General features: G+C 36.4%; 5 protein-coding genes, 1 long non-coding RNA gene and 1 other non-coding gene across 9 annotated transcripts; 3 read left to right on the plus strand and 4 right to left on the minus strand.

The window, feature by feature from the left end:
* The first annotated feature begins 1,052 nt into the window (after window positions 1-1,052).
* LOC108825212 (uncharacterized) lies at window positions 1,053-3,078 on the plus strand. The gene is made up of 8 exons (XM_018598535.2): window positions 1,053-1,174; window positions 1,438-1,517; window positions 1,597-1,792; window positions 1,880-2,034; window positions 2,150-2,293; window positions 2,386-2,480; window positions 2,578-2,746; window positions 2,842-3,078. Exons 2-8 carry the CDS (start codon window positions 1,446-1,448, stop codon window positions 2,917-2,919), a joined length of 909 nt encoding a protein of 302 aa, XP_018454037.1. The 5' UTR covers window positions 1,053-1,174; window positions 1,438-1,445; the 3' UTR covers window positions 2,920-3,078.
* A 142-nt stretch (window positions 3,079-3,220) lies between these two features.
* LOC108826809 (zinc finger CCCH domain-containing protein 3-like) lies at window positions 3,221-4,723 on the minus strand. 2 transcript variants are annotated; one of them, XM_056995303.1, is made up of 5 exons: window positions 4,258-4,723; window positions 4,117-4,181; window positions 3,807-3,885; window positions 3,580-3,654; window positions 3,221-3,441 (listed from the first exon to the last, which is right to left on the minus strand). In XM_056995303.1, the coding sequence occupies exons 1-5, from the start codon at window positions 4,391-4,393 to the stop codon at window positions 3,326-3,328; spliced, it is 471 nt and encodes a 156-aa protein (XP_056851283.1). In that variant the 5' UTR covers window positions 4,394-4,723; the 3' UTR covers window positions 3,221-3,325. The 2 variants fall into 2 exon arrangements, with proteins under 2 accessions (XP_056851283.1, XP_018455664.1); XM_018600162.2 differs by having other exon boundaries at window positions 3,811-3,874; window positions 4,258-4,484.
* A 138-nt stretch (window positions 4,724-4,861) lies between these two features.
* On the minus strand, window positions 4,862-7,813 carry LOC108827710 (shaggy-related protein kinase alpha). 2 transcript variants are annotated; one of them, XM_056995301.1, is made up of 11 exons: window positions 7,641-7,813; window positions 6,994-7,147; window positions 6,738-6,890; window positions 6,380-6,652; window positions 6,165-6,296; window positions 5,930-6,070; window positions 5,796-5,846; window positions 5,620-5,715; window positions 5,439-5,522; window positions 5,242-5,344; window positions 4,862-5,149 (listed from the first exon to the last, which is right to left on the minus strand). In XM_056995301.1, exons 2-11 carry the CDS (start codon window positions 7,093-7,095, stop codon window positions 5,067-5,069), a joined length of 1,218 nt encoding a protein of 405 aa, XP_056851281.1. In that variant the 5' UTR covers window positions 7,096-7,147; window positions 7,641-7,813; the 3' UTR covers window positions 4,862-5,066. The 2 variants fall into 2 exon arrangements, with proteins under 2 accessions (XP_056851281.1, XP_018456687.1); XM_018601185.2 differs by having other exon boundaries at window positions 7,563-7,813.
* Window positions 7,814-9,019: 1,206 nt separating this feature from the next.
* On the plus strand, window positions 9,020-10,014 carry LOC108827709 (uncharacterized). Its single transcript, XM_018601184.2, has 3 exons — window positions 9,020-9,212; window positions 9,322-9,470; window positions 9,617-10,014. Exons 1-3 carry the CDS (start codon window positions 9,104-9,106, stop codon window positions 9,692-9,694), a joined length of 336 nt encoding a protein of 111 aa, XP_018456686.1. The 5' UTR covers window positions 9,020-9,103; the 3' UTR covers window positions 9,695-10,014.
* Window positions 10,015-10,843: 829 nt separating this feature from the next.
* On the plus strand, window positions 10,844-16,115 carry LOC108827708 (protein SEMI-ROLLED LEAF 2). Its single transcript, XM_018601183.2, has 17 exons — window positions 10,844-11,002; window positions 11,436-11,576; window positions 11,763-11,837; window positions 11,931-12,046; window positions 12,143-12,257; window positions 12,342-12,470; window positions 12,559-12,806; window positions 12,887-13,083; window positions 13,269-14,077; window positions 14,155-14,304; window positions 14,386-14,464; window positions 14,541-14,665; window positions 14,747-14,938; window positions 15,043-15,177; window positions 15,253-15,381; window positions 15,473-15,667; window positions 15,746-16,115. Exons 2-17 carry the CDS (start codon window positions 11,442-11,444, stop codon window positions 15,869-15,871), a joined length of 2,955 nt encoding a protein of 984 aa, XP_018456685.1. The 5' UTR covers window positions 10,844-11,002; window positions 11,436-11,441; the 3' UTR covers window positions 15,872-16,115.
* A 17-nt stretch (window positions 16,116-16,132) lies between these two features.
* On the minus strand, window positions 16,133-21,364 carry LOC108837262 (uncharacterized). Its single transcript, XR_008938870.1, has 6 exons — window positions 20,882-21,364; window positions 20,329-20,591; window positions 19,017-19,100; window positions 17,411-18,916; window positions 17,145-17,259; window positions 16,133-16,950 (listed from the first exon to the last, which is right to left on the minus strand). It is a non-coding gene; the product is annotated as an uncharacterized LOC108837262 (transcript).
* Window positions 21,365-21,780: 416 nt separating this feature from the next.
* Window positions 21,781-22,683, minus strand: LOC130499539 (uncharacterized). The gene is made up of 2 exons (XR_008938413.1): window positions 22,218-22,683; window positions 21,781-22,142 (listed from the first exon to the last, which is right to left on the minus strand). It is a non-coding gene; the product is annotated as an uncharacterized LOC130499539 (long non-coding RNA).
* Between the last annotated feature and the right edge of the window lie 3,377 nt (window positions 22,684-26,060).

A 26,060-nucleotide genomic window follows, 5' to 3' on the forward strand; every position in this document is an offset into this window, starting at 1 on the left:
AAGATCACTATCGGATTTTGAAGAGAATATAAACGAAAGAAAATGTTTAATTGATTCTTAACGGATTTATATTTATTTATCTTGATTGTTTTTTAAAATGATTATGAGATTTTGGCTTGAAATCTGTATATTTTAAATGTTAGGAATCGGATTATGTGATATGATCCTTCCTATATACTATTCAATTTTGTAAAATTTAAGTTTCTTTTCCTATTTTTCAGTTATGTGCTGATGATATATTTTGTTCGTTGGTTGTTTTCTCTTTGGCTGAAAATTTGATAAACGAATAAATAATCATAATTATAAATGATCACAACATAAACGTTTGTAACTAGAAAATTAAAGATGAAACAAACTATGGATATACACGTTTTGGGGTAAATATTCTTACAGAAACTAAACACGCACCGTACCCATTACTAAACAAAAAAACATTCCTTCTTATCAATGTGGTTTTGGAAAAATATTACTACAAGTAGTATACAATTTTAAATTATAGAATTTTTAGTTACGATATTTAAAAACATGCTTCAAACCTAGTACTATATGTTTCAAAGTAAAAGTCATCCACTAAACTCAGTAGCACATATATGCCATTACAAAAGTCACTCATCTTTAAAATACCAATCATACGTACGAATAAAAACGAGTAAACATGCAAATTAGGAAACCGAGTGCGTATCGTAACCCCAATTTGTGGCAGAGAATCATTTCTTTTATTACTTTTTACAGAAAAATAATTTTAATTTCAAATTAAAATTGGAATTAAAAAAATAAAACTGGAATACAAAATTTTGAACTACAAAAATTTATATAAATTATGTTTACATTTTGACTATAATTATTTTAATTTAATAATGTTTTCTGAAATAAAAAATATTTGTTAATTTTTTTAATCTATATTTTATTTTATGAAATACATGTCTGAATATCGTCGATATTTTCTTTTCCAATTATATTCAGCATTATTATTTAAAAAAATCGCAGTGCAATTATGATAAAACTTTTTATTATGCTCATTTATCAGTGTGGTTTGTTTTTTGGGCCCAGTCTAAAGTCCAAGGCCTGTTAAGAAAATAGCAAGCGAGAGAGAAGAAACAAAGCTTCAATCGTCCGTCCATCGGTCTTCTCGTTCGCTCTTCGCCGTGCTCTCTCTCTAGAACTCTCAGCTCAGGTAAGCTTCTTCGATCATCCTCTTATATCAAACATAGGTGCTTCTGCCTCCGTGCTTGTAGCTTTGTGTATCTCTTTCTGCAATGCTTTGTGCCAGATCTCAAAGCACATTAGATTGAGAAACCCTAATTTTCCACACCGTTGAGGATATTGACCTAGATTAGTCTTAGACTCTGTGATTCAGTCGTATATAGCTGGAATCGATATTGATTGCAAATGACGTAGAAAGCCCTAATTTCCATGTGCTCTGTTTCGTTTCTTCAGAAACCCTAATGGATATTAGGCGGCGTGAAAGTAGGACGGAAGCAAGTAACAGAGAGAAACGGATTAACGAGAAGGATCAGGTCAATTCCTGTTTTTTTTTTCTTACTGGAGTTTGTGTGTGTTTGGTTATTGATTTTGAGTGGGTTGGACTTGTAACAGATGAAGCAAGAGTCTTTTATTGAGGAGCTTGCAGGGGAGTTTAGATTGCCAATAACACACAGGGTGACTGAGAATGTTGATCTTGAGGATGTGGAGCAAGCATCACTAGACACAATGATATCATCATCGAACGTTGGGTTCCGTCTTCTTCAGAAGATGGGTTGGAAAGGGAAAGGCCTTGGCAAGCAGGAGCAAGGTCTGTGTAGTGTAGCTCAAACTCACAAACTGGTTGAATTAGAACTGACTCACCGTTGGTCATTTGGGTTTGTTTATATTCACACAGGGATAACGGAGCCTATTAAATCCGGTATAAGGGACCGAAGGCTTGGTCTAGGGAAGCAAGAAGAGGATGATTACTTCACTGCGGAGGAGAACATCCAAAGGAGGAAGCTTGATATTGAGATCGAGGAGACTGAGGAGATCGCTAAGAAACGGGAGGTATGCGCTCTCAAAACATATTTGGATAACCCAAAAAGAGCACAAGGCAGTTTTTTATTACCTGGTTGGTGGCTTTCTTCTACTGCCCGCTTCGTGTCCGTTATGACAAATCCAGGTCCAAGCAGAACGTGAGCTGAAGATTGAGAGCGATGTCAAAGAAATACGCAAAACCTTCTATTGTGAACTCTGCAGCAAGCAGTATAGAACTGTGATGGAGTTTGAAGGTCACTTGAGCTCATATGATCACAACCATAAGAAGGTAAACAAATTATACCTCAATCCTTATTCTTGGTTTTATAGCCTTTCGAGGGCCCTAAGACATCATTAAGTGTTGGGATTATTATTATGCAGAGATTCAAAGAGATGAAAGAAATGCATGGTGCAAGCAGCCGCGATGATAGGAAGAAGCGAGAGCAGCAGCGTCAAGAGAGGGAGCTGACTAAAATGTGCTTAAACGTTTTGTAGTAATTATTCCTCTTGACATGTTTTGGAAAGATTATGTTACTCTCTTAACACAGGAGTATTGTTTTTGGTACTTGTTAGGGCTGATGCTCGTAAACAACAGCAGATGCAACAGCAGAACATGCAAGAAGACCCAGAGAATGCCCCAGTTCCATTACCTGCAAAGACCACTCTTGCACCACTTGTTGTCCAAGACCAGCGGAAGTCTTTGAAGTTTGGCTTTTCTTCAAAAAGCGGCAGTACATCTAAGGTAATCATATATTACCTTAGTCACGGACTAAGACTGGTTAGCCCTGTAGAGTATATCATATCACTGAAGCTAGTTATTTCTTTCATCTTTTGTAGAACCAACCCAAGAGCAGCATCAAGAAGCCTAAAATAGCAATTGCATCGGTTTTTGGCAACGATAGCGACGAAGATTAAGGTTTAGATGCATCATCGAGAATATTGTACTAAATGTAATTCTATTTTATGGTTCTTTTCGCACATTTAAAGCAGAACATGGTCTGAAACAATCTTCACATCTCAGGATCACAACACAGCCTTACAACTTTTTGTGTTTATTAAGGAAATCTTAAAAGACATTTTGGCTAGACTAATGCTTTTTAGTCCAATGAATGAATGAATGTATTCATTTTTTTTTTTAAATTAATGTGTTCAATTCATCATTATCAAATCATATCTAATTGTTGGACTTTTTTTCAAAATTTTGGTTTTGAGCAAATGAAATTCAACTGCCTTTTTTTCTATCAGAAATGGGGTAAAATGTTGAAAAAGTTCAAGGTTACATCTTAGCAATTACTATGCAGAGAGAGAAAAAAAAACACTTCTATCCCCAGTCAATGGAGGGAAGTTGAGGATGATAGCCTTGCTCAGGAGGCGGTCTCAGAGAAGGTGGAAGATCAAACCAACCGGTTCCTTCTCCTCTCCCGCTAAAGAAATCACCTGTTTTGAACAATTTAAAAAAGCTTCCAATATCATAAAGATTTCAATAAGTCTAGAGACACTACACTAGTCATTTAACTCATTACTATATGCTTATAGAAAGAAAGAAAGAAAGAAAGAAAGAAAGAAAAGCATTACGGTTTAAACTACTTCCTTGGATGTGTTGGTTAGGCAAGCCAGCAAGAGATTGTGTATTGTTATTATTGGTGTATCCTGCATTTGATAAATTCATAACGTAATGATGTTTTTTTCAGCAGCACAAGACAGACTCTATAGAGAGATTTTAAGAAGCCAACAAAACCACTGAGATGTAGGAGCAACAAAGCAAAAAGTAAAGCTGGTTTTAGAAGTCTCTGGAGCTATACCTACCTGTGTTTCCTGGAATGTTGTTAGGGTGTAAGTATCTGCAAGAATCTCCGAACGGGCAAAAGTTCTGCAAAGACCCTCCATTAAGAGAACACAATAATCAAGTGGGTTTCAGGACAAGAACACAAAGATGAAACTACATACAGCCAAAAGTCATATTGCTACAAAAAAAACCCACAAAAGAGGAAAAATGTAAACTTGTTGGGTTAAGAATCTCTGATTCAGCTAGAAAGAAGATGACTTTACATCCAGAGAATGCTTTTGACGATGGAGAGAGACGAAATCTACATATAAGATTGTAAGACATACCGATGAAACGAATCGATTGCAGAGACCTCTTGGCACAAAGCTAGAGACTTGTGGATTGTTAACATCTTCACAAGTTAAAAAGGAAGATGTTAAACTCATCCATCCACCATAAGAATCAGAAGCCAATCAGAGAGAACAGACCTGAGGGGGCAGAGCTGCTGTACCAAAGTGATTTAGCTCGAAGATGAGGATTGCTCTGAAGATGTCGTTTTCTAGCGACTTGTGTGTCTTGAAACTCCTTCTCGCAGTAGTCGCAGTAGTATTTCCCCGACGGCATCTCTACTTCTGCTTCTCGTAGCAAACTAAACAAAGGTGTGGCCTTCTGTTCATCTTACAGATTAGTTTTTTTGGTCTAGTTCGGTTTATATTTTTCAGCAATTTGCTTGCTACAGCCTACAGTAAGCAATGATGAATGGGCTGAGATTTTGAACCGAACCTCCAAATTTTTTTGGTTAGTTTGGTTAATCATTCGGTTTGATTTGGTAAATTAGCAGAAAAAGTTGGTTTTACTTCAATTCGGTTCGCCAATCAGTTATTTCAACTTCTGAAATTTTAACAAAATATAACACAAATCAAAAACTTTAGTAAGATTTTTCAAAAACCAAACCGAACTTTATATACTGTATATATATTTTTTTCCAAACATAAGATTTATGTTTAATCGAACTAAGGCAAACCGAACTACCTGAATCCGCATGGCTAATGATGATGATCAAATGAGAGTCATGTGGATGAAGAAGAAAGGTTCACAAAAGCAAAGGTACCAAAATTCTTGATGATGGCTAAATTACACTGAATATAACTCTCTTCTTTTTTTTTCTCTACTAATACAACAAATAAAGGGAACATACATATCAGATTGTGGATACAGCTAGAGAGGGAGAGAGAGAGAGGCAGATTATAGAGTTGTGTTTGTGCTACAATTAAGAGGGGGTTCTTTTGAGTAAAAATCACAAACCGAGCCAAGGACACTGCTTCCTCGCATGCTCAGGTACTAACTTAGCTACAATCTCCACCGCCACACCTTTCAGCTCTGTCTCACAACAATCACAATAGAGGGAGTTTTAGCGAGGTGGATTTTGTAAAGCCAAAAAAAAAAACTAGGAAAGGAAGATGTGTATGTACCGTGAGGCTTGAAGTTGAAAAGTGGTGGAAGGAAACGTCCGTTAGGCAGACGAGCATTTGGATCTCTTAGCTCATCAAAGAATGGGTGGACCAATATGTCCAGCTGTGTGACACCAAAGATTCACAATTCAAGATGTCAGACCAAACAAAAAAAACTAAGAAAATAAAGGAATGTTGTTGACTTGTAACACACTCACAGCAGCAGATCTTAGACTGGGAGAGTATTGAAGAAGTCTTGAGACCAAATCAACAGCCTCCGGAGGCATGCGTTTGTGGAATATCTGGTAAATATATGAGAAGATATGTCAAAACTGGTCCTAAGAAGACAGTGAACATGTTGAACCATGATGTTATAATAATTTTTAACTATAGTAGTACCTTGTGCCATGGATGAGCTTTAATCTGAGGGAACTTGAATTCAGTGTAGTTAGGGTTCATGCACTTGATTTCTTCCCTAGTAGGCGTTCCCAAAACCTACATTACATCAAAAACTATTGAAATCAAGAAGTGGTCATTGGAGTGAACAAGTGCAAAAAAAAAAAAAAGCTTATTACCTTGATAATCTCTACAAGTTGATCAACACCACTCTCACCAGGGAACAATGGCTGCCATGAGCATATGAGTATATTTAGTCAATATCATCACAAAACTCCATTTTGTGTCGAATTAGCTTTTTTTTTGCAATTACCTGTCCAAGCAAGAGCTCAGCGAGAACACATCCTGCAGACCAGACATCAATTGCTGTTGTGTACTCGGTTGCTCCAAAAATAAGCTCAGGTGCTCTGTAATACCTTGAGCAAATGTATGAGATGTTTGGTTCTCCTTTCACCTGTGTTTTCAGAAAGTTCCAATGATTATTTACTAAAAACATTCAAATAAACGTGTGTACCAAGTAAAAGAAATTATTTCAATCAAAAACGCACCAATACTTTCGCACTTCCAAAATCACATAGCTTCACTTGATGAGTGTGTGGATTCACCAACAAGTTTTGCGGTTTGATGTCGCGATGACACACGCCGATACAACGGTGAATGTAAGACAAGGCTCTAAAAATCTGCTACAAAAAACCGATAAGTAATCCAACAAAAAAAAAAGCAAAATCACAAATGCAACAATAACTAACTAATAGAGTAGTACCTGATAGGTGTAGAGTTTGACGTATATGAGAGGCATCCGCTGGTTGAGTTTGTTGTAGTGTTTGATAACACGGTGAACAGTCTCCGGGACGTATTCGAGAACAAGGTTGAGGTAAAGCTCGTCTTTCTCGGTGGTTGAGAAGAAGCAGTGTTTTAGAGAGACAACGTTGGGATGGTCAAAGAGCCTCATGGTCTGAAGCTCACGGTTCTTGTACCTCCGGTCTTGTAAAACTTTCTTTATTGCAACGGTTTCTCCTGTCTCAAGACACTTCGCCTATAAAAAAAAAAGAAGGAATCTAACTCAGTCCATTGGTTGTTACACTATTACTGATGGAGAAGTAAAAGGAACAAAAACTAACTTGGAACACAACGCCAAAAGATCCTTGTCCAACAACACGTTCTGCCATGTAGCTGATCGTCTGTTTGGGTTGGCCGTTTCTTCCACCGATGGTAGTGACTATAATGTGGCCAGTCTCTGTGCCGTTGCCGTCTACCACTATCGGTTCCATTTCCTAAGCAAATCAAAGACCCAATCATTAGACTTCTCCAATGAACATTAAAAAAGAGACTATGTAGTAAGTAAGTAAAGCAGCACGGCAATTCAAAAACGTTTACTTTATCGTCACGAAGTTTCATGTCGTTCATTTCTTGAGGAAGTTTATCGAGACCAGTAGAGTCTCTAGCTCCATGAACTGGAGGTATGGCCACGGATGTCATATTCAGGGTACTACAAAACAAGGTTCCTCCTAATCTTGAAGCTCTCCAAACCCTGCAGCATATAACAACAGAGTTGCTTACTAATTAGTTTAATAGTATCAAAGGAAAAAACTTTAACATTTTATACAATATTTTGGACACACTAATTAATTACTTAAACCACGCAGGAGGTGAAGATAAAACCCAAAAAAAAGGAAAGATTTTTATGAAAAAAAAAGGGGAAAAAACATTGATGTTTCAGTAAAGATGTTTAACATCAAAAAGTAAGAAGATGAAACCACCTAAAAAATCAATTTAGAGAATTAGCAGATAGAGCATGTTCCAATTAAAATCTGAGCTTTATAGAAGCAGATCTGGGATAGCTAAAACAACCTTAAACACTTTTGGTGGTTTCGAGCCAAAAAAAAAAATGAAAAAAAAACAGAGATCCTAGAATTCGAGATGAGAATAATCCTTTAAAAACGTACCGATGAGAAAACGTGAAAAAATCACAGATCGATGAAAGAAGAATTAGGGTATGAAGAAGAAGAAGAATAGATCCGTACGGTTAAAGAAAGAGATTTGTTGTGTGTGTTTGATGATGAATCTCTCTTCCTTCTTCTCTCTCTTAAACTTTTCTTATTTTTATGTTCTGTAGTGTTTCTTTTCTTTGGTCTCTAAAAGCTGTCTTTCCCTATGAGGTGTATCATTGCTTATAATGCGTCTCTGGGAAACTTTGGGTTATATAAAGAGTAAAATAAAATAAACATTTGATTATAGTTTTTTCGAGGTCAGTAAGAAGATTTTATAATAAGTTACACACATTGGTTACGGGGTTTCCTCTTTTATTGAGTTTTGACCATTCAAACTTGTTCTTTCTCCCAAAACACACGACAAACGAGAGAGATAAGGATCATTGAACCAACCCAGCACTAGGTTTGTTTGAACTCTTGAATTGTGTGAATATTAAAAATGAATCAAAAGCCATGGTGGTATTGAATCAGGTCATTATTGCTTTCGTCATGTGTCTATACTCTATGCACATACATCACATACGAGACGCAAATAATGGACCAGGCAGACCAAAATGGGCCGTTGGGTCAAACGTGTCGGAGAGGCAAGATAGATTAAAATCAACCAGCAACTTTTGTAAGGTGAGAAGAGGATACTACCGTATCTAGTAAGTAAGGTACCCTCAATAATTCGTTCAATTATTATTGGATTTTATCCCCACTAACATTCAATTTTCGTTGAAAAAGAACAATATATATCTGGACAATTCTTTTTTTTTTTAATTCCCTTGACATTCATTTACACACACACAAGATGATCTGCATTTACTGTAAATCAAGGGGGTTTTATTTGTTTTTTCTTACAGCAAACACGGGAGTTTAGCTTGTGAAATTCTTATGTTATTGGCAATGAAAATGAAAAATAATAACAAGGGACTTGAAATAATTTTGCAATGGAAATGAATGCAGGAAAAAAAAATGCAAGTTAAATTACTTAAAGTCAGTCATAACTTTCTTGGCACATGCATGGAAAGCACGCACGAAACACATCGTCGTCTAGAAATCTCAACAGGTTAAGACTTCAAAACAAGTCCCCAGTCAAGAACATTTGACATTTTTTTTGTTTAAAAAAAAAAAAAAGTTTGACATGTCTATTCAACCTTATTATTCACGACTTCAAACAGTTTCCATTCCATAACAACAATTCAAACAACACAGTGTCTCTGACCCACATTTCATCAATCATCTTACCTAACTTCCCGGTTCTTTCCTACATTTTCTTCTAAACTAAACATCCATCAGTAATAAAAACACTAAAGAAAGCTTTATCGATGATTTTTTTCATTGATTTGGGCTAATGGGCTTAGATGATGGGCTTGAACACACACAATCGTGAGCTTTTTCCCTTGTCTTATGTGAAACAGCGTCACGAGACACCCAAAACCCCCCCGCCGATACGAGGGAGGAAGAGAAGATTTGTCAACGCCTGACTGACTGAAAGAAAAGCTCCGGCGATAATGGCGTGGATGCAAATGATACAGAGCGCGAGATCTCTTCTAAGGACAACACAACCTTCCTCCACTCTAAACCTCCCCAGATTCTATTCCAAACCACCTCCTTACGCCGGTAACCGTTTTTTTCTTCCCGATTTTGTTTATTTGATTCGAGCGCGGATTGACCTAATAGTCAGAGTGTTGATGTGAATTTGCGTTTTGGATTGGATATTTGTTTGCAGTGAAGGTTGGGATCCCAGAGTTCTTGAGTGGGATTGGGGGAGGAGTCGAGGCTCATATTGCCAAACTCGAAACTGAGATCGGTGATCTTTCGAAACTGCTTGTGACTCGTACCCTCAGGCTCAAGAAGCATGGCGTCCCTTGCAAACATGTAAGTACCACTAGTGGGAAGAAGTCTTATTCTTATCGCTCAAGAGAACTTGAAATGTAGGCTTGTTCACAATTGCAGTCACTCACTAAGACACATGTCGGCTATTATTTGCGCTTATGTATGAATTGTGGTTTTTTTTTTTGCAGAGGAAGCTGATACTGAAGTATAGCCATAAGTACAGGCTAGGGCTATGGAAACCTAGAGCTGACGCTATAAAGGCCTGAGATTAGTTCCCCTCTCCTCTGTCGAATATGTTGTCATGCGTTGTTTTGTTTTCAGAGTGAGTGGTCTTAGGCATATCAACGTTGCCAATTACTTGAAACTCAGTCTTTTTTTTTTCTGCATTCATGTCCTTGTTGTCTCCATGGGTCTGGAAACGTTAAAGCCAGGCTTGGAAATCATATGAAGGAGTAGGTTTTTGAAGTGGTGAATGTTTTGTATTGGCGTTCTCTTTTTTTTTTTTCCTTTTTTTGTTGTCTGGGATTTGTTGATCACCTGCTATGGCTACAAAACTACGTGAACATAGATGTTTGTTTCAGTTAAATTCAATTTTCCCAAGAGATAATGGACTCGGATAACTTCATATAAATTTAACTAAAATTGAATAATTATTTGATAACTGGGAAAAATGCAGATAATTTAGATTGTATCACTCAAATAATTTACTCCTCTTATGTTTCAAATTGTAAGTAGTTTTGGGTAAAAAAATAATATTAAGAAAGTGATTATCTGTTAAAAATATTATTTAATATATAATTTCAATTAATTATGAAATATCTTACATAATTTAATTGGTCACACATTATTAAATAAATACAAAGTTGCGTTGAAATGTAAAAAAATATTTTATATTGTGAAATAATTTGTTTTTGATAAAACTACTACAATATAAAACAAATAGAGTAATATAAGATTAATTTAATCGATTGATTTTCGGTTTAGCCGTTCAATTTAGAACTGAATTTCACCATAACCGGCTAAACCAAGAATCACTCAATTTCAGTTACGTTTGTTTCAATTACGATTATTATTGAGATGATTCAATAATAAAGACTGAACCACTTGGCTCTCGTTACTCAGATGATCGTCTATTGCTGTTGAGAATCGTTAACTAGAGGACATCATGACTCTGATCTCGCTCGGGACACAGTCCGATTCATTAATGGTTCCTTGACTTGTTGTCCCTGTTGTTGGAGTCTAGCAACAAGACATGGGAGAGGGGGGGATTGTGTATATTTAAAAATAATTTGACGATTTTGGAACAATTTGGATAAATATGGAGCAAATATTTGAAAAACCAAACAAGACCAAATTATTCTGACACAAGACAGGACCTAGTTCTGCTTTTTTCCAAGTGAAAAAGGAAAAAACATTAAAATCTGTGACATCTCACGTGCTTCTTCTCTCTCTCTCTCCTCTGTAATTGAAGTTTGGATTCCACATCAACGCGCCTAGATTAAATCAAATCTTTGTCTTTGAAACCAGTTTGCAGTTTCACTTCGTCTCCTCCAGATCCGTTCCCCACGAGCTCTGTACGTGTCTCCAAATCTCTCTTTATCTTTATGGTTTCTTTCATGATCTCTTGTGATTCCCTTCTTCTTCTGTTTACTCTATTATAACCTTTGTAAATTTAAGCTGAAAATTGATTAGGGTTTGTTTATTACAATCATCATTATACAAACATTAGTACACATTGTCCTTAACCCTGTTTCGTTCTTCACATTCGTTTAGGTTTTGCTGTTTTTGAACCTCTGACAATTTTACCTTTTTATGTTTTGAAATTTTGAATTTTGAATTCTAAAGTCTGGTTTCTAATTTTCATCCTAGAAAGTTCAATTCTTTTTTTTTTATTATTATTCTCCTTGAGCAGTGCTTTAGTTTAGCAACTTTGGAGGGTTTACAAAATATGGAAGCTTTTATCATGTATTAACACCACTTTCTTCTTGTTCTTCTGAGTGTTTGCAGATAAAAATGGGGTTCATCTCAAGGAACGTTTTCCCAGCATGCGAGAGTATGTGCGTTTGCTGCCCTGCACTCAGGCCGAGATCTCGACATCCCGCCAAGCGTTACAAGAAACTGCTCGGCGAGATCTTCCCCAAATCCCCTGTAAGCGTTCCTTGTAGCTAGTTGTTAAAGTTATTTGACTTTTCACTTGTGATCTTTGTTTCTGAATATCACTATCTTGGTCTCTTTCAGTCTTACGACATAGAGTTATATTTGGGGACTATGTTTTGTCTGATATATGTTTTGATTTGTGGATCCGTAACAACTTTTAATGTTTTTTTTCTGTAGGATGGTGCACCAAATGAGAGAAAGATTGTCAAACTGTGTGAGTATGCTGCGAAAAACCCAATCCGTATCCCTAAGGTATAGTTTTTTCTTTAAAAAAACTTACTACATAGTTGGTGTGTAAGAGTCTTGTGTGCAAGTTCAGCATAATGTGTTTTGTGTTTGTGACAGATAGCTAAGATTCTTGAAGAGAGGTGTTACAAGGACCTTCGATCCGAACAGATGAAGTTCATCAATATTGTCACTGAGGCTTACAACAAAATGCTTTGCCATTGCAAAGATCAGATGTAAGGCAAAGTCATAGAGAGCACCATTCTTTTCAATCATTCTTAAACTTTTTTCACTAAAGTTTGCATGTTTCTCTTTCTCTCTCTTATTTCAAGGGCTTATTTCGCTGCAAGTTTGCTGAATGTGGTTACAGAGCTACTTGAGAATTCAAAGCAGGAAACACCTACCATTCTTGGATGCCAAACTTTGACAAGGTTCATTTACAGTCAGGTAAAAGATCAATTCTACTATCTACGCTTATGCTAGTCCATGTTGATAATGCGAAGTATCTGACTCTTTATCTGATACGAATAGGTTGATGGAACTTACACACACAGCATTGAAAAATTTGCGCATAAAGTTTGCTCATTGGCTCGTGAACAAGGTGAAGAACATCAAAAGCAGTGTCTGAGAGCATCTGGCCTCCAATGCCTCTCAGCTATGGTAGAGCAATCTCAACTTACCCAAAAGTTTTTTTTTTCTGTTTTTATCAGTGTTTATTTTTTTTCTTATGTTTTGTTTCTTCATTCAGGTGTGGTTTATGGGAGAGTTTTCACAAATCTTTGCTGCTTTTGATGAGATTGTACACGCCGTTCTTGATAACTACGAGGCAAACATGATCGCTCAGACCAACGAAGACAGAGAAGAGCAGAACTGCAACTGGGTGAATGAAGTGATCAGATGTGAAGGCCGAGGAGCAGGAGTCAGCGGTTGTAATAGCCCTAGCTACATGATTGTCAGACCAAGAACTGCAAGAAAAGATCCGACTCTGTTGACTAAGTAAGTAACCTATAATATTTGCTCTCAGGGCCCTCATCCACTTGAAAAAAATTACTTAATTGTTGTTTGATTGTTCTCAGAGAAGAGAGTGAGATGCCTAAAGTTTGGGCACAGATTTGTCTCCAGAGGATGGTTGATCTGGCTAAAGAAAGCACAACTCTGCGGTGTATCTTGGATCCTATGTTCAGCTATTTCAACTCTAGACGCCAATGGACTCCTCCAAACGGTCTGGCCATGATAGTTCTCTCTGATGCAACATATATGATGGAAACCTCTGGTATCTACTTCGTCTCTCTTTTCTGTTTTTTTAACACTGCTCAAATCATCGATTACATCATCATATAATATACAAAACTACCTGCAATTATGCAGTAATGATAAACTTATGCAATCCTTGTCCGTGAAGTTGTTATCTCTCATGTATGTGTACTCACAGATATGTTTCTTTTTTTTTAATATTAGGGAGTCAGCAGCTGGTGCTATCAACTGTTGTACGTCATCTTGACAATAAGCATGTTGTCAATGATCCTGAACTCAAGGCATATATCATACAAGTTGCTGGTTGTTTAGCAAAGCTGATCAGGACCAGCTCCTATCTTAGGGACATAAGTTTTGTTAATGACTTGTGCCGGCATCTGAGGAAAAGCTTCCAGGCAACATCGAGATCTGTTGGAGAAGAGGAACTCAACTTGAACGTGATGCTTCAGAACTCTATTGAAGATTGTCTGCGAGAGATAGCCAAAGGAGTTGGAAACACACAGCCATTGTTCATTATGATGGCTGTTTTAGTCGAGGGGCTTCCTTCTTCAGGAGTTATTTCACGTGCAGCCGTTGGATCACTGTTGATTCTCGCCCACGCTATGTCTTCAGCGTTATCACCATCTATGCGTTCACAGCAGGTTTTCCCAGACGCACTTCTTGATGCGCTTCTCAAAGCAATGCTGCATCCGAATGTGGAGACTCGTGTGGGAGCGCATGAGATATTCTCTGTGATTCTCTTGCCGAGTTCTGGTCAGTCTCAGGCTGGACTTGCATCAGTGAGAGCTTCTGGTTATCTCAACGAGTCCAGGAACTTGAGAAGCGATACAACAACCTCTGCGTTCACATCTATCGCTGCTAGATTAGACAAGCTCAGAAAGGAGAAGGATGGCGTCAAGATTGAGAAGAATGGTTATAATGAGGATCTTAAGAACTACAAATCTTCCCCAAACTTTCACAAGTTGAATTCCATGATTGATAGGACTGCTGGGAGTGTCAGTCTAGCTGACATGGTAAAACATTTTTAATGTGCTAATGGACCATCACATGTTTTATGCAGTCTTCTAATGCTATTTTGGTGTTTTTGCAGTTACCATCAATGATGAAGTTTACTGAAGATCAAATAGGCCAATTGTTATCTGCGTTTTGGACACAATCAACTCTTCCTGATAACTTACCTTCAAACATTGAAGCTATTGCTCATTCTTTGAGTTTGGTGCTCCTTTCCTTGCGACTAAAGGTACACCTCTTCTGTCTCTCTTAATGTCTACACTTTGGTGAATGCTGTACTTAACCCTCTCATGATCATTTTAAACTGCAGAACCCTGATGATGGGCTTGTTGTTAGAGCCTTCCAGCTTCTCTTCTCACTTAGGAATCTTTCTTTGGACCTTAACAACGGTATTGATTATGTTCTATTAATCTGATCAAGCTTTTAGAAATAGCTTATGTGCAATCTAATATTCCTAATTGCCAGGCACATTACCAACAGTTTGCAAGAGGTTGATCCTTGCTTTATCCACAAGCACGCTGATGTTCGCTGCCAAAATATATCAGATTCCTCATATTTGCAAAATCCTGAAGAGTCAACTCCCTGGCGATGTGAGTTCTCTCAGTGTGTTGTTTCAGTTTAAGTATAATATCTCCATGAAGGTTGTGTTAATACGCTCCTCAAAATTTCAGGTGGATCCGTATCTGTTCATTGGCGATGACTTACAACTTCACGTAAAACCACAGGCAAATATGAAAGATTTTGGGTCCTCAAGTGATAGCCAGATGGCTACTTCCATGCTGTTTGAGATGAGAAGCAAAGTAGAACTTTCCAACACTATCATTACCGATGTGGTGGCTAAAAATCTATCTAAGGCTTCAAAGGTAAAGCTTAGCTTTTATGTTATGTGTTTGAGTATAGACCAGGTTTATTAGACCTGGTGTTTCTTGTACTGACTTGAGTTTATATATATGTTTCTCTTGTTAAGTTCCAAGAAGCTGATGTACAGATGCAACTCTCTGAGCCGTTCACACCTGATGATGCTTTTATGTTTGGATCACGGCTTATCTCTGAGCCTGGACCAAACCAAAGTATCTCTAAGGAATCGCTGTCCTTTGATGAGGTAAAATAATCTCTCTCAAGATCCAGATTGGGTTTAACTTTGGGACATTGTATATAAATATAGTTTCTTTTGCAGGACATACCTGCAGGTACAATGGTCGAGGACGAAGTGACGAGTGAACTCTCTGTACGTTTTCAACCAAGAGGGTCCCCTTCATCATCTACTACTCCTCAAGTTATCAGCATTGGCCAGCTTATGGAATCTGTAAGCGCAGACTACATTCAACATAAGTTATAAACTGGTCGATGATGATTTGTGTGTCTTCTAATGATTGGTTCATGATTTTGTTGTCTAGGCCCTTGAGGTGGCTGGTCAAGTAGTTGTGTCATCTGTCTCCACTTCTCCGCTTCCTTACGACACAATGACAAACCGCTGCGAAACCTTTGGGACTGGGACAAGACAGAGGCTCTCAAGGTGGTTGGCCACCGAGAACCGCCAAGTGAATGGTCTCTACAGAAACTCATCAGAGGAGTCTTCTGCACTTGAAAAGGTATCGTTCGCCTTCAAAGCCTAGTTTCAGTCTTGTGTTTGTCTTTTACTAATACTGAGAAAGTTTGAAACTTTACAGGTAACAGAAGATGGGAGCATCTATGGGAGAGAATGTGGTGTGTTTCAGGATACGTGGTCCATGATGAGTCTACCTCCAGCTAGTCCATTTGACAATTTCCTCAAAGCAGCAGGAGCTGGAAGATGATTCAGTTAACTCAGATGATGATATCAAGTCTCTCATGTAGAAAAATGTGTGTGTAGTACTAGTAGTGTGTAATCTTATCCTTGAGATATTGGGTTTGTACTTTGTACTCTCTAGTCAGCTAACTATCTAGGCTTAGAGTACGATGAATCGATGATGCTTCAGACACAGGCTTGTAATGATTTAGATTCAGTTGTTGACTTGAAACTATTTGCTTTCTTATGTCAAAAGACTCTTCTATTCTAAATCCTCTAAACTTAAAAGTAAAGTTGTTAAACATTTTTCTTAATCATTTTGATAGTTTATTTGCACTTCATTCGATCTTTAAAGGGATTTACCCATGTAAGACAATACATAACAAATCAAAAGAACCGTTGAAAAATATATAAGGAATGCTCAGAGGATATGACCAGGAGCTTCTACAACGCTGAGAGAAGATCAAACTCTGACAAAAGCAGACACTAACCCATGCCCTTGTTGTTCTTTGAACACACAGACAAGATCATTAACTAAATCATCAACCAACGTAGAGACTATCTCTCCCTCAATGTCAATGCCTTCTTCATAACTCTCCCTCTCGAAATCAAGCCAATTCCCTTCCAAACTGCTCATCTCTTTGTCAACAAGCTCGTCCATCATCATCTCCCTCATCTTCTTCAACCCCTGAACCTCTCTGTTCAGTTCTTCAGCTAACCAAACTCTATGTTCAAACAGAATCCCCTCTTTCCCCAATATCCCTCTGCAGGTACCCCTAACCATCTGCTCGCATTTAAGTGCTAAGGAGTTATTGACAAAATCAAATACAGTTTTTCTTCTAAGCTTGGCTGCTGTTGCTTCTCCAGGGCCTTCCATTTCATCAAAGAGGCTCGCAGGTAATATATCAGCAGCCATCCCCAAAGCAAACTCTTTCACCATCAGTTGGTCAGAACCGAGGATCTCAGATATGTACTCAAGCTCCCAGTCTAGCCTTTCTTCGTCTTCTGAATAAGCCAGTGTTATTACAGACTCTGAGAGTTCAGACTCTTCTTGTGCTGATGATGAAACCCATGTAAATTCTTGATCTGGTGAGGACTGTTTAATCTCTGTAAAGCGTTTTTAACAAGGTAAAATTAGCTGCAATCAATCAAGCTTCCCTTTTAATCCATTAGTTCTACTGCCTAAATCCTATTCAATGCAAACAAGTTTTGCAGGACGAATGTAGATTTCCATAATATGATTTGAACTTAGGTGTTCTACTTTGTCTTTGTCTTGTCTTGTGAAGTAAAAGAAAACGAACCATGTTCTGTGGTCTGTCTGCAATCTAAGAAGCCCTTGCTGCAAGAGCTTCTGAGATCATCAGCTTCTGTCACAGTGCTAATGCTGCTAACTTCCTGCTCTTCTGCTTGTATCATCTTTTTTTTTCCAGAATACACAAAACATTACTAGTTAGAAAGCCTTAAGTAATGTAAAGAGACGAAACAATGGCAAGACATTTAAACTTTATAATGCTATAAATAGATTGGATATTTAGTCTCTTAGCTGGATCAGGGAAACACAACTAACCTGAAATTTTTGTTTGTCATAGACTGAAGTGCAGTCAGAAACAGATTCACTCTCTGATAAAACAGTATCCAGACCGTCTTGGGTCGACTTCATCCCGTTCACCTCATCTTTAGCGCTGAAGCGTGGAGACTCTTCTTGTGTCAAGCTACAGCTAGAAGACTCAAGCTTAGAAGTCAGCTCTCTGAGCTTTTTCTCTAACAGGACATTCAAAGAATCTCCACCAAACATGTCGAAACTAACTGCAGAGTCTGTGTCTCGGTCTGTGTTTCCTTGAGTTGAAGACAGTGAATCAGATGATAAGCCTTTGATGGGGGATGAGAACGTGAATGAGATCACATCCGTTTCCTTTTTCCGACCATCTTTGCCTGTGTTATTATCAATGGTGACGTTACATTTTATCACGTTTTCATTCCTTTTGATCCGTTTGTCATCGGAGGTTCCAGTTCCTTGCATCCTCCCGTTTGGAGGCTTTTTGCTCCTGGGAAGTGCCTTTTTGCGAGACAAAGATAAATAAGTGTTCTTTCCCGCTAATGCCTCACCCTGCTGCTTTGACACCGGAACCTTGCTCACAGCTTTGTTAACTACATTGCTGCTTTTTTGGTTTGAAGCAGAGGTCTTGTCTCTGCAGTTCTGTTTCTGGTAGTTCTGCTTAAGCACACTCTTTCCTGTGTTAATGTGAGCTCCTCCTCTGAGACCATTCTTAGCTTCTGCTTTCTCCTTTTGGCTTCTGCTGACGCCGCTTAAGGGCGTTGTGCTGGTCTTTGCTTGAGCAGATACATAAGGTGGCTTTGCTTTTCTCTTCAAACCATCAGAAGAACTGTTTTTCCCTGTGAACTTACTATTACTAGTTGATGGTGTTGAGACTGATGCTGATGCTCTTTTCTCGTTGTGCTTTCCACTGACTTGGCGGCTTGAAACCTTCTGTGCAGCTTCTAGTTTCTCTCTTAAATCTTGAATCCTCATAGGAACCGATGAAGGAGAGTTGGATGACGGCGAAAAGCGCGTTCTAGCAGCAACCATCCTAGGAGGACTTGGTTCAATCATTCTCGAAGCTGCTTCCATTACATAAACAGGGTTCCTGGATGGGACGAACCCAGGGCTCCTGATGGGAGACAAGAGCCTGTTGTTGGTAACGCAGATCGGTTTGGCCGACCTGGGAGGGAATGTTTCAGTCTGAAACCTCTCAATGGGTCTGTTGCTGCGGCCATCACTCGTTCTTGAATCCAAATGTTCCGAGGATACTCGGTCATAGTCACTACGGAGATTCTCATATGCAGCATTCCATTTGCTGCTTGTTGTGTTGCGTGAAGGTCTGAGGAAGAATGGATCAAGATCGGGGTTAAACCGAGGCTCCTGAACGTTTGGTACAGGTAGAGACTCTAGACCCATGAGCCTTGCAACCACGCTCGGGGCTCTCGTTCCTGTCCCTTCCTCATCGCTAGTAACAGAAGATCCACAACAGCTTGACTCACTTCTCAAGTTCTTGCTAACCTCATCAACCTCATTCTGAAACAAAAGTTGATTCTTGTCATCAAACTAGACTAAAACGAAACATAAATGAGAGAAAAAGACGAAGGCCACTTGAATAGTTATTGAGAAAACTCACGAGAGAAGGACTGGAGAGGTTTTGAGCATTCTGTTTTGTCTGCTTTGATTCTTCTGCTACAAAAAAAACAATGTCTTAAACCATTTTTAAATCGGGAAAATTGTCTTTTAAATCACGAACTTTCAAATTTGGTTGAAAAAAAACCTGAACTTTCTCTTGGACCATTTAAAGCATCAATTTAATTTGACTAGCCATTTTAAACATCAATTTAGTTTGACTAAACCAAATTAAGCACGACGTTAACTCGGATAACAGAATGATTAAACAGAGTTAAATGTCGTCTCTAATCTCCGTTAAGTCCAAAACGACGTCGTTTAAAAATCTTTTAAAAATATGCATTTGAGTGGAATCGAACCCGTGACAATAGACACACACATGTAAGGCTCAAACCACTAGACCACTTAAATATTTTTTAACATGATTGACTAGTAATAGTTAGTATTGTGAAACCTCCAAATCATCTTATTCAACCCTAAATCCCTAATTAATTTTATAAATATTAAAAATTGTAAATAAATTATTAACTATTCAAAAATTTGTGAACATTACTAAAAATATTAAACTTATAATAATTATTAACTTAACTATAATATTAAGTTTTATTTACAAGTATTATTAAAAATACTACTTATAATAAAAATCATTTTGTTTTATTAGTAATTAAAAATCATCTAGTAATTAAAATTATAATTAACAATCATTTGGTATACTATTAATTAAAAATTATAATTAATTATTATTATAAATCAGACAAGTTATTATTAACTATAATTGTTTATTATAATTTTTAATAATACTAAAAGATTATATTTTTAAAAATCATAATTTAAAATCATTTTGTATTATTATTAGTTAAAAAATATAATTAAAAATCATTTAGTTATTTATACTCACAAAATTTCAAATAACTAATAAGCTATTTACAAGTTTTAATATTTATAAAATCATTTAGGGATTTAGAGTGGAAGAAGATGATTTGGAGGTTTCACAATAATAGGTATTATTAGTCAAAAAAGTTCAAAAAGTGCAAGTAGTCTAGTGGTTTGCGCGTTACATGTGTGTGTCTTTGGTAACAGGTTCGATCCACCCAGATGCGATTTTTTAAAAGATTTCTAAACGACGTCGTTTTGAACTTAACGGAGATTAGAGACGGCATTTAACTCTGTTTAATCATTCTGTTATCCGAGTTAACGTCGTGCTTAAAATGGCTAGTCAAATTAAATTGGTGCTTTAAATGGTCCAAGGGAAAGTTCAGGCTTTTATTCAACCAAATTTGAAAGTTCGTGATTTAAAAGACAATTTTCCCTTTTTAAATCCTTCTAAAGAGAAGTACATTTCTCTTACAGCTAAGACATCTACATATGAGAGTATCACAAGAACTAACTAGTTGTGACCATACTATAATGTAAGACAAACCTGAGAGTTGTGAGCTGGCAGAAGAGAAGAGCTTCTTGCGGGACTTTCCAGGCCAATCAAATAGATTCAAGAACCCTCCTCTAGATCGTTTCCTCTCAACAACTTCCATTTTTTTTTTTGTTTAATTATTATTCTTCCATCTACTGAATTATATTTTCCCTGGAATGCAGAAAAATGGGATCTTGATTTGAGAAACTGTAGTAGCAGACAACCAAAAAAAAAACGGCTAAAGATCGTGTATAAAAAACAATCAATAATTGACAAAACTATTAATCTGAAGTAAATGGGGAGAGATTAAGACAGTTTTTAATCTAAAAGTGGACGCCACAGGATAATACAGAACAGAGCTGTGAAGACAAGACAAGTCGAATAAGATAGATACAAAACAAAAGACTTTGAGAACTTTTTTACAAGGAATCAAATCAGATCAGAAAGTGAACCACTTTTACCTAATGGGTTAACTTGAGATGCCAAAGACCTCAACTTTCACTCACGGGCTCATTCCAAAATTGGGATCTTGATGAAGGGAATCAATCGAATTCGAGGTTATGGACACATTAACAGGGGGGGAGGTACCGGCAATTTCATTCACTTGAACCAAAGCAATTGAGAATTGAAATCGAGGAAAGTTTTAAGAGACCAAAGAGGATGAGTCAGAAGAAAGAGAAAGGAGAGATTTTTTTTTGAGAGATGGGGTCAGATAAGTTAAAGGTTAAAAATGAGAGAAGAGGAAGTAAGTTTTAATGATTTGGGATTTGGGACCAATGGAAAAGTGAAGAAGCAGAGCAGAGAACTTGAGGAAGAAGAAGAAAACAGATACTACTATACAGTGTGGATTGATGTGACGAGAGAGGTGAAGAAGAGTCAGGAGAGAGAGAGAGAGAGCTGCGTTTTGAATTTTCCACTCTCTCACTCCCCACCACCACCACCTCTGTAAATTAAATTAAATTAAATTCAATTCAATTCAATTCAATGTAATGTTTATATCCTTTTTTATTTTTAATTTCTTGTGTCGAATTTATTGTTTACAGCTTTCAGTAAACGAAGTTCTTAAAAGTACTACTCCCTCCTTTATGTCGTTTTAGAAAATTTTTTCGTTGTAAAATAAGTGTCGTTTTAGAGTTTCAATGCAAAATTTATTAACTTTATTCTCCATTCTATTTTTCTATTGGTTGAATTGTATCGGTAATGATGTTTTTATATTGAAAATATGCAAAATTAAATGATTTCTTAATCCGTGTGCACAAATCTAAAACGACACTTATAATGAAACAGAGGGAATATTAAATTTAAATAAATGGACTTATGGATCATAGGAGAAAGTTGAAATAAAACGCAGTCCAATTAGCTGAATCTGTAACAAATTGAGAAATGTGCATATATTACATAATACTCCCATATTACTACATGACATATCTTCTTTTCAGTTATAGAAAAAGGCAAAAACTTTATAGTAAACAGTGCAGAGGTCTAATAATATGCCAAATCGCAATAGTTTATTTTCCCATTGTTTTTGGGAGCCACAAAATGGGTTTTCGGGCTCGACGTTCTTATAGCATCCTTAACCATAACCACTCTGTAGAGAGCTTATTCATTTTTATATTAATAAAAGTGTATAAAAATTTGAAATAAGCCATCTCTTGATAATTGTCCTCCAATGCATCTTCCCCCATTTTTCAAGCGTTCTTCACAAAGTCTCCATTAATGTATCTGTTCCCCCAAAACCAAAATCGATCAATCAATTAAACACATAAATTCGAGATCGGATGATGCGAAGTAGCTTACTCTTGGAGACATTGGAAGGAAAGACGTAAAAATTGAAACACAAGGAGCTCGAGAGATCACGGAGGCGTCGAGCTGAGCAAGAGAGACGAGGAGATCTTCCGGTAAATACAAGGAGAGATCACGGAGGCGTCGAGGAGATCACAGAGCCGTCGATTTCGCGAGAGAGAAGAGGAGGTAGAGACGAAGTCGTCGAGAATAAAACACAAAGAGTTCGACGGTTCGTGAGAGAGAGAAATAGTCGCAGAGAGCCCACCGTCCAACACGTGTCCACAAACCACGCAGCTTCCGCTGCTTAATTAAGCGTCGTGTTTACTCTAATTCCATCATTTTCTATTTTTTTAATCTTAAAAAACATTAAGCCACTCTTAAGCTCCCTGCGTTGATGGTGCTCTTAGTATTTTACTAATACTGTATGCTATTCCTATTCCAATTTTCATTATTATTAATGAAAGTCATTTCAACTTTGTCCAAAAAAAAGAAGTTATTTCAACATCTTGGTGACTTTTATATATTTGTAGAAATCGTAATCAATGCACTCCAAATTGTCACCATTTGGCAAATCTCTGTCGACCACCATTTAGTATTTCTTCTGTTTCTGTCGAACACGTTTGTGTACAGTTATTAGAGCTTTTTTCTGTTTCTGTTAATTACATCTTTCGGATTATTTTGTTATTAAGCTTGTGAAAGAAACGGGCACATGGAATTGGTTCATGTGAGGATTGTCGCATATGCAAGTTTCCTTACTTTAATCATTATATTTCGTTAATGTTTGTTTCTGGAAGTGTTTTTTTCCTCACAATTGGGTATTTATCATTGTAGAATATGAAAAGAGTATATCTCTACTTGAGTTACTTTATATAGATATGAACATCAAACCTTATCAAAGCCTGAAAAAGGTGGAACTAAAATGAAGTTTGGCAAGAAAACATAAAACGAATGACAGTGTACTGCGAAGATAGCCAAGAATAAGAAGTTTTGGTAAAAGACAGCTCAGGCGAGTCAGGTCTTGGCAAGAAAACATAAAACGAATGACAGTGAAATATACAAATATGAAATGAACAGTAGAAACTTATTTGAATTAAATCCAAATAAGTTCGTATGCTGTTTTGTGCCAAACTGAAGTTTATTTCAAGTTAAAAAAAGTACAAGCGAGTCATCGATCAAAAGCATTTGTTGAGATATTTGTCTAAAACTTTTGCGAGTATGAATAGATTGTCTATTCAGTTGGACGGTAGCTATCCCAAGACACAGTCAGATCTTGAGTAAGGTACGGGTGTGAATTTAATTTGTTGCAAAGCACAGCCACTTTTAATAGTCCGTCCGGTTCCATAAAATCCTACACCAACCACTTGAAATCTTGTAGCATCCACAATGCCCACATGCATTCTTATAACGTTAATTGCTTTGAAATCTGCAGTTGTAGAACCAAAAATAATAATAATAATTACCGTATAGTTATTATAGGGTTTAAAATGATCTCAAGATAGAGGATTATAGATGTCGACATAGATTAAAGTATTATCCACTAGATTTCTAGAAAGCAAATCAATATTTGCTAAGAGATTGTCATTGTGAAGTTTTGATGCGTCATTATACCTATCGGCTATCGTTAGACTCCTCGTACAAAAGTTCTATGTGATGGAATACATCCTAAAAGGTATGTATGTTGTAATGTTGATATAGTATGTTGCTTATTTCTTACTTGAACAAAAGACCAAGCATTTTTGGGCTAAAAGGGAGGTGAAAAAAATTGTTTAGCAAAAGAAAAAAGTTTAGCAAAAAAAAGAAATCGAATTTTGAGTTGCATAGCAGGAATGCCGAAGTAGCCAAGTAGGTGTTGGTGATATATATCACTACTACCACACACACACACACACAACAGAGAAGAAGCTACTCTCGATTTTCAGATTTGTCTTTTCTTCTCCAACCATTCCCTTTAATTTCTCTATATGTTCTTCAAACTATTGCAGCTGTTGTGATAACGGTATTGTTCCCTTTAATAACAATAATGTCACTGTTATTTTGTGAAGACCGTTAGATATGTTAAGGGAGAAAATATAAGATAATTTGTTTGTTTATTAATATACATATGAATGAAATTGGAGGATATATCACCTCTAAATGGGTTGTCATAGGATCGTAAATGGGTTGTCATAGGATCGTAGCCAGCGCCACAGGAAACAACGCCTAGGCATGCAGTCATTACCCGAAAATTTTAATTGGTTTTAGTTAGTTCGGTTTGAAGGTTCCGTTTAGTTCGACAAGTAAAAGACTTTGGTGTTTGGTATGGTTCTGTAATCAATTAGTTTAGTTTTCTAAAAAAATCCAAATAGTATCAATCTTAACCGAAATTCCGAATTTAGATCGAACTAATCACAAAACCAAAAACTTCAGTAAAATCTTTTAAAACCAAACTAACCGGAAAACCAAACTGAATCAAATCGAACTTTTTCAGTTCACTTACAAGAGATTTCAATCGATTCGAACTAACTGAATTTCGAATTAATCCATCTGAACTAACCAAAGTAACCGAACCTGCAGGCCTAGTTGCACCGGTTAGAAGATCATTAGGTTTTATATTAGGTTTCATTTTGGCAATTGATTCCTACTAATTCTTCCGCTATTAAACAGGCCAAATCTCTATTATTAAAAGAGAAGTACACTTAGGAAATGCCCCTGAGTTTTCAATGTTAATTACATTTACATGCCACTGATCCTATTAATAACATTCCTAAAAAATACTTGTCTTAACCAGTTTATTAAATGTGTTTTTATCACTCTCTTTATTTATAGATAGTCTATATTTTAATGTTTGTCTTTTTCAGTTTAGTTAATATGTTGTCCTAAAACAAAATTTAACTTCTCTTGTATTAAATAAATTCCGAAATTATTTATTTGTTATAAAAAAAAATCTAGGATATTAATTTCAAAATTATTTATTGTCGTAAAATAAAATTTAACTTCCATTCTCTATTAAAATAATTTCAAGATAAAATTGAATTTCCCTTTTCATCTAAACCAATGTTTATTCAACTTACATAGAGTTAGGTCTCAATAAATCTAAAAAATTATCGTATGAATAAATTATCTATGTTTTCTTCTCACTAAAATCTGTTTAACTGAACTTGATTAAGTATTGCATATATTCTTGCTAACTACATTATTTTTAGGAAACAATCGATTTGACATTTATTAATTAACTAGGTGTAACTAGACATGCAAACAATATACTTTGAAACAGAATGAAAAATAAACCAATTATTTCAAAAGAGATTTAATTACTCCATAACTTGATTCGTAAAGAAAAACATCAGATTCACAAATATCAAACATTAGACCCTCGATTAATGAGTTTTGAAATCGTCATCGCCATGAGAGAACACCGAAAGTCGAGATATTTCTTTTTTTCACTTTTCACAATTTTTTTCTAAACACCGAACGGTTACAAAACAAAATTGTCGGTTAGAATAAGAGAGGGGAGTCATGAGCCACTAGACCAACTTAATTTATCTAAAACACTATGGCCCTAACAAAAAATGTAATAACAATGAGCCGATTAAATTGATTTATATATGACTCAAAGTCAATTATTTCAATGTATTTTAAATTAACTAAATTGATTTATATATTTCATATATAATCTATCATTGTTCACTTTAAGCTTTCTTTATAATAAAAAATATTTTTCACAGATTTGATTGTTTTTTTTTAATTCAAAAAGAACTCAATGTATCCAATGGCGGACCCATCAATTTTTTTTACATGTGTCATGATATACAAAATTTTAAAAATATGATAACAAAAATATAATTTAGAGATGTGAACCCAGATTTAGGTGTGTCA

This window comes from Raphanus sativus, chromosome 9, assembly GCF_000801105.2.
Source record: "Raphanus sativus cultivar WK10039 chromosome 9, ASM80110v3, whole genome shotgun sequence".
Lineage (NCBI taxonomy): Eukaryota > Viridiplantae > Streptophyta > Magnoliopsida > Brassicales > Brassicaceae > Raphanus > Raphanus sativus.

Excerpts from the sequence above, each read along its gene's own strand:
- LOC108827708 (XM_018601183.2), top strand. The coding sequence starts at position 11,442 with ATGGGGTTCATCTCAAGGAACGTTTTCCCAGCATGCGAGAGTATGTGC. Across the intron at positions 14,939-15,042 it reads ATCTATCTAAGGCTTCAAAG|TTCCAAGAAGCTGATGTACA; the intron begins GTAAAGCTTAGC and ends TCTCTTGTTAAG. Across the intron at positions 15,382-15,472 it reads TTGGCCAGCTTATGGAATCT|GCCCTTGAGGTGGCTGGTCA; the intron begins GTAAGCGCAGAC and ends TTTGTTGTCTAG.
- LOC108826809 (XM_056995303.1), bottom strand. The coding sequence starts at position 4,393 with ATGCCGTCGGGGAAATACTACTGCGACTACTGCGAGAAGGAGTTTCAA. Across the intron at positions 4,182-4,257 it reads CAGCAGCTCTGCCCCCTCAG|ATGTTAACAATCCACAAGTC; the intron begins GTCTGTTCTCTC and ends TAACTTGTGAAG. Across the intron at positions 3,886-4,116 it reads GCAATCGATTCGTTTCATCG|GGTCTTTGCAGAACTTTTGC; the intron begins GTATGTCTTACA and ends CTCTTAATGGAG.
- LOC108825212 (XM_018598535.2), top strand. The coding sequence starts at position 1,446 with ATGGATATTAGGCGGCGTGAAAGTAGGACGGAAGCAAGTAACAGAGAG. Across the intron at positions 2,481-2,577 it reads GAGAGGGAGCTGACTAAAAT|GGCTGATGCTCGTAAACAAC; the intron begins GTGCTTAAACGT and ends GGTACTTGTTAG. Across the intron at positions 2,747-2,841 it reads AAAGCGGCAGTACATCTAAG|AACCAACCCAAGAGCAGCAT; the intron begins GTAATCATATAT and ends CATCTTTTGTAG.
- LOC108827710 (XM_056995301.1), bottom strand. The coding sequence starts at position 7,095 with ATGACATCCGTGGCCATACCTCCAGTTCATGGAGCTAGAGACTCTACT. Across the intron at positions 6,653-6,737 it reads CTTTTGGCGTTGTGTTCCAA|GCGAAGTGTCTTGAGACAGG; the intron begins GTTAGTTTTTGT and ends TTTTTTTTATAG. Across the intron at positions 5,150-5,241 it reads TTTCAACTTCAAGCCTCACG|AGCTGAAAGGTGTGGCGGTG; the intron begins GTACATACACAT and ends GTTGTGAGACAG.
- LOC108827709 (XM_018601184.2), top strand. The coding sequence starts at position 9,104 with ATGGCGTGGATGCAAATGATACAGAGCGCGAGATCTCTTCTAAGGACA. Across the intron at positions 9,213-9,321 it reads CAAACCACCTCCTTACGCCG|TGAAGGTTGGGATCCCAGAG; the intron begins GTAACCGTTTTT and ends ATTTGTTTGCAG. Across the intron at positions 9,471-9,616 it reads ATGGCGTCCCTTGCAAACAT|AGGAAGCTGATACTGAAGTA; the intron begins GTAAGTACCACT and ends TTTTTTTTGCAG.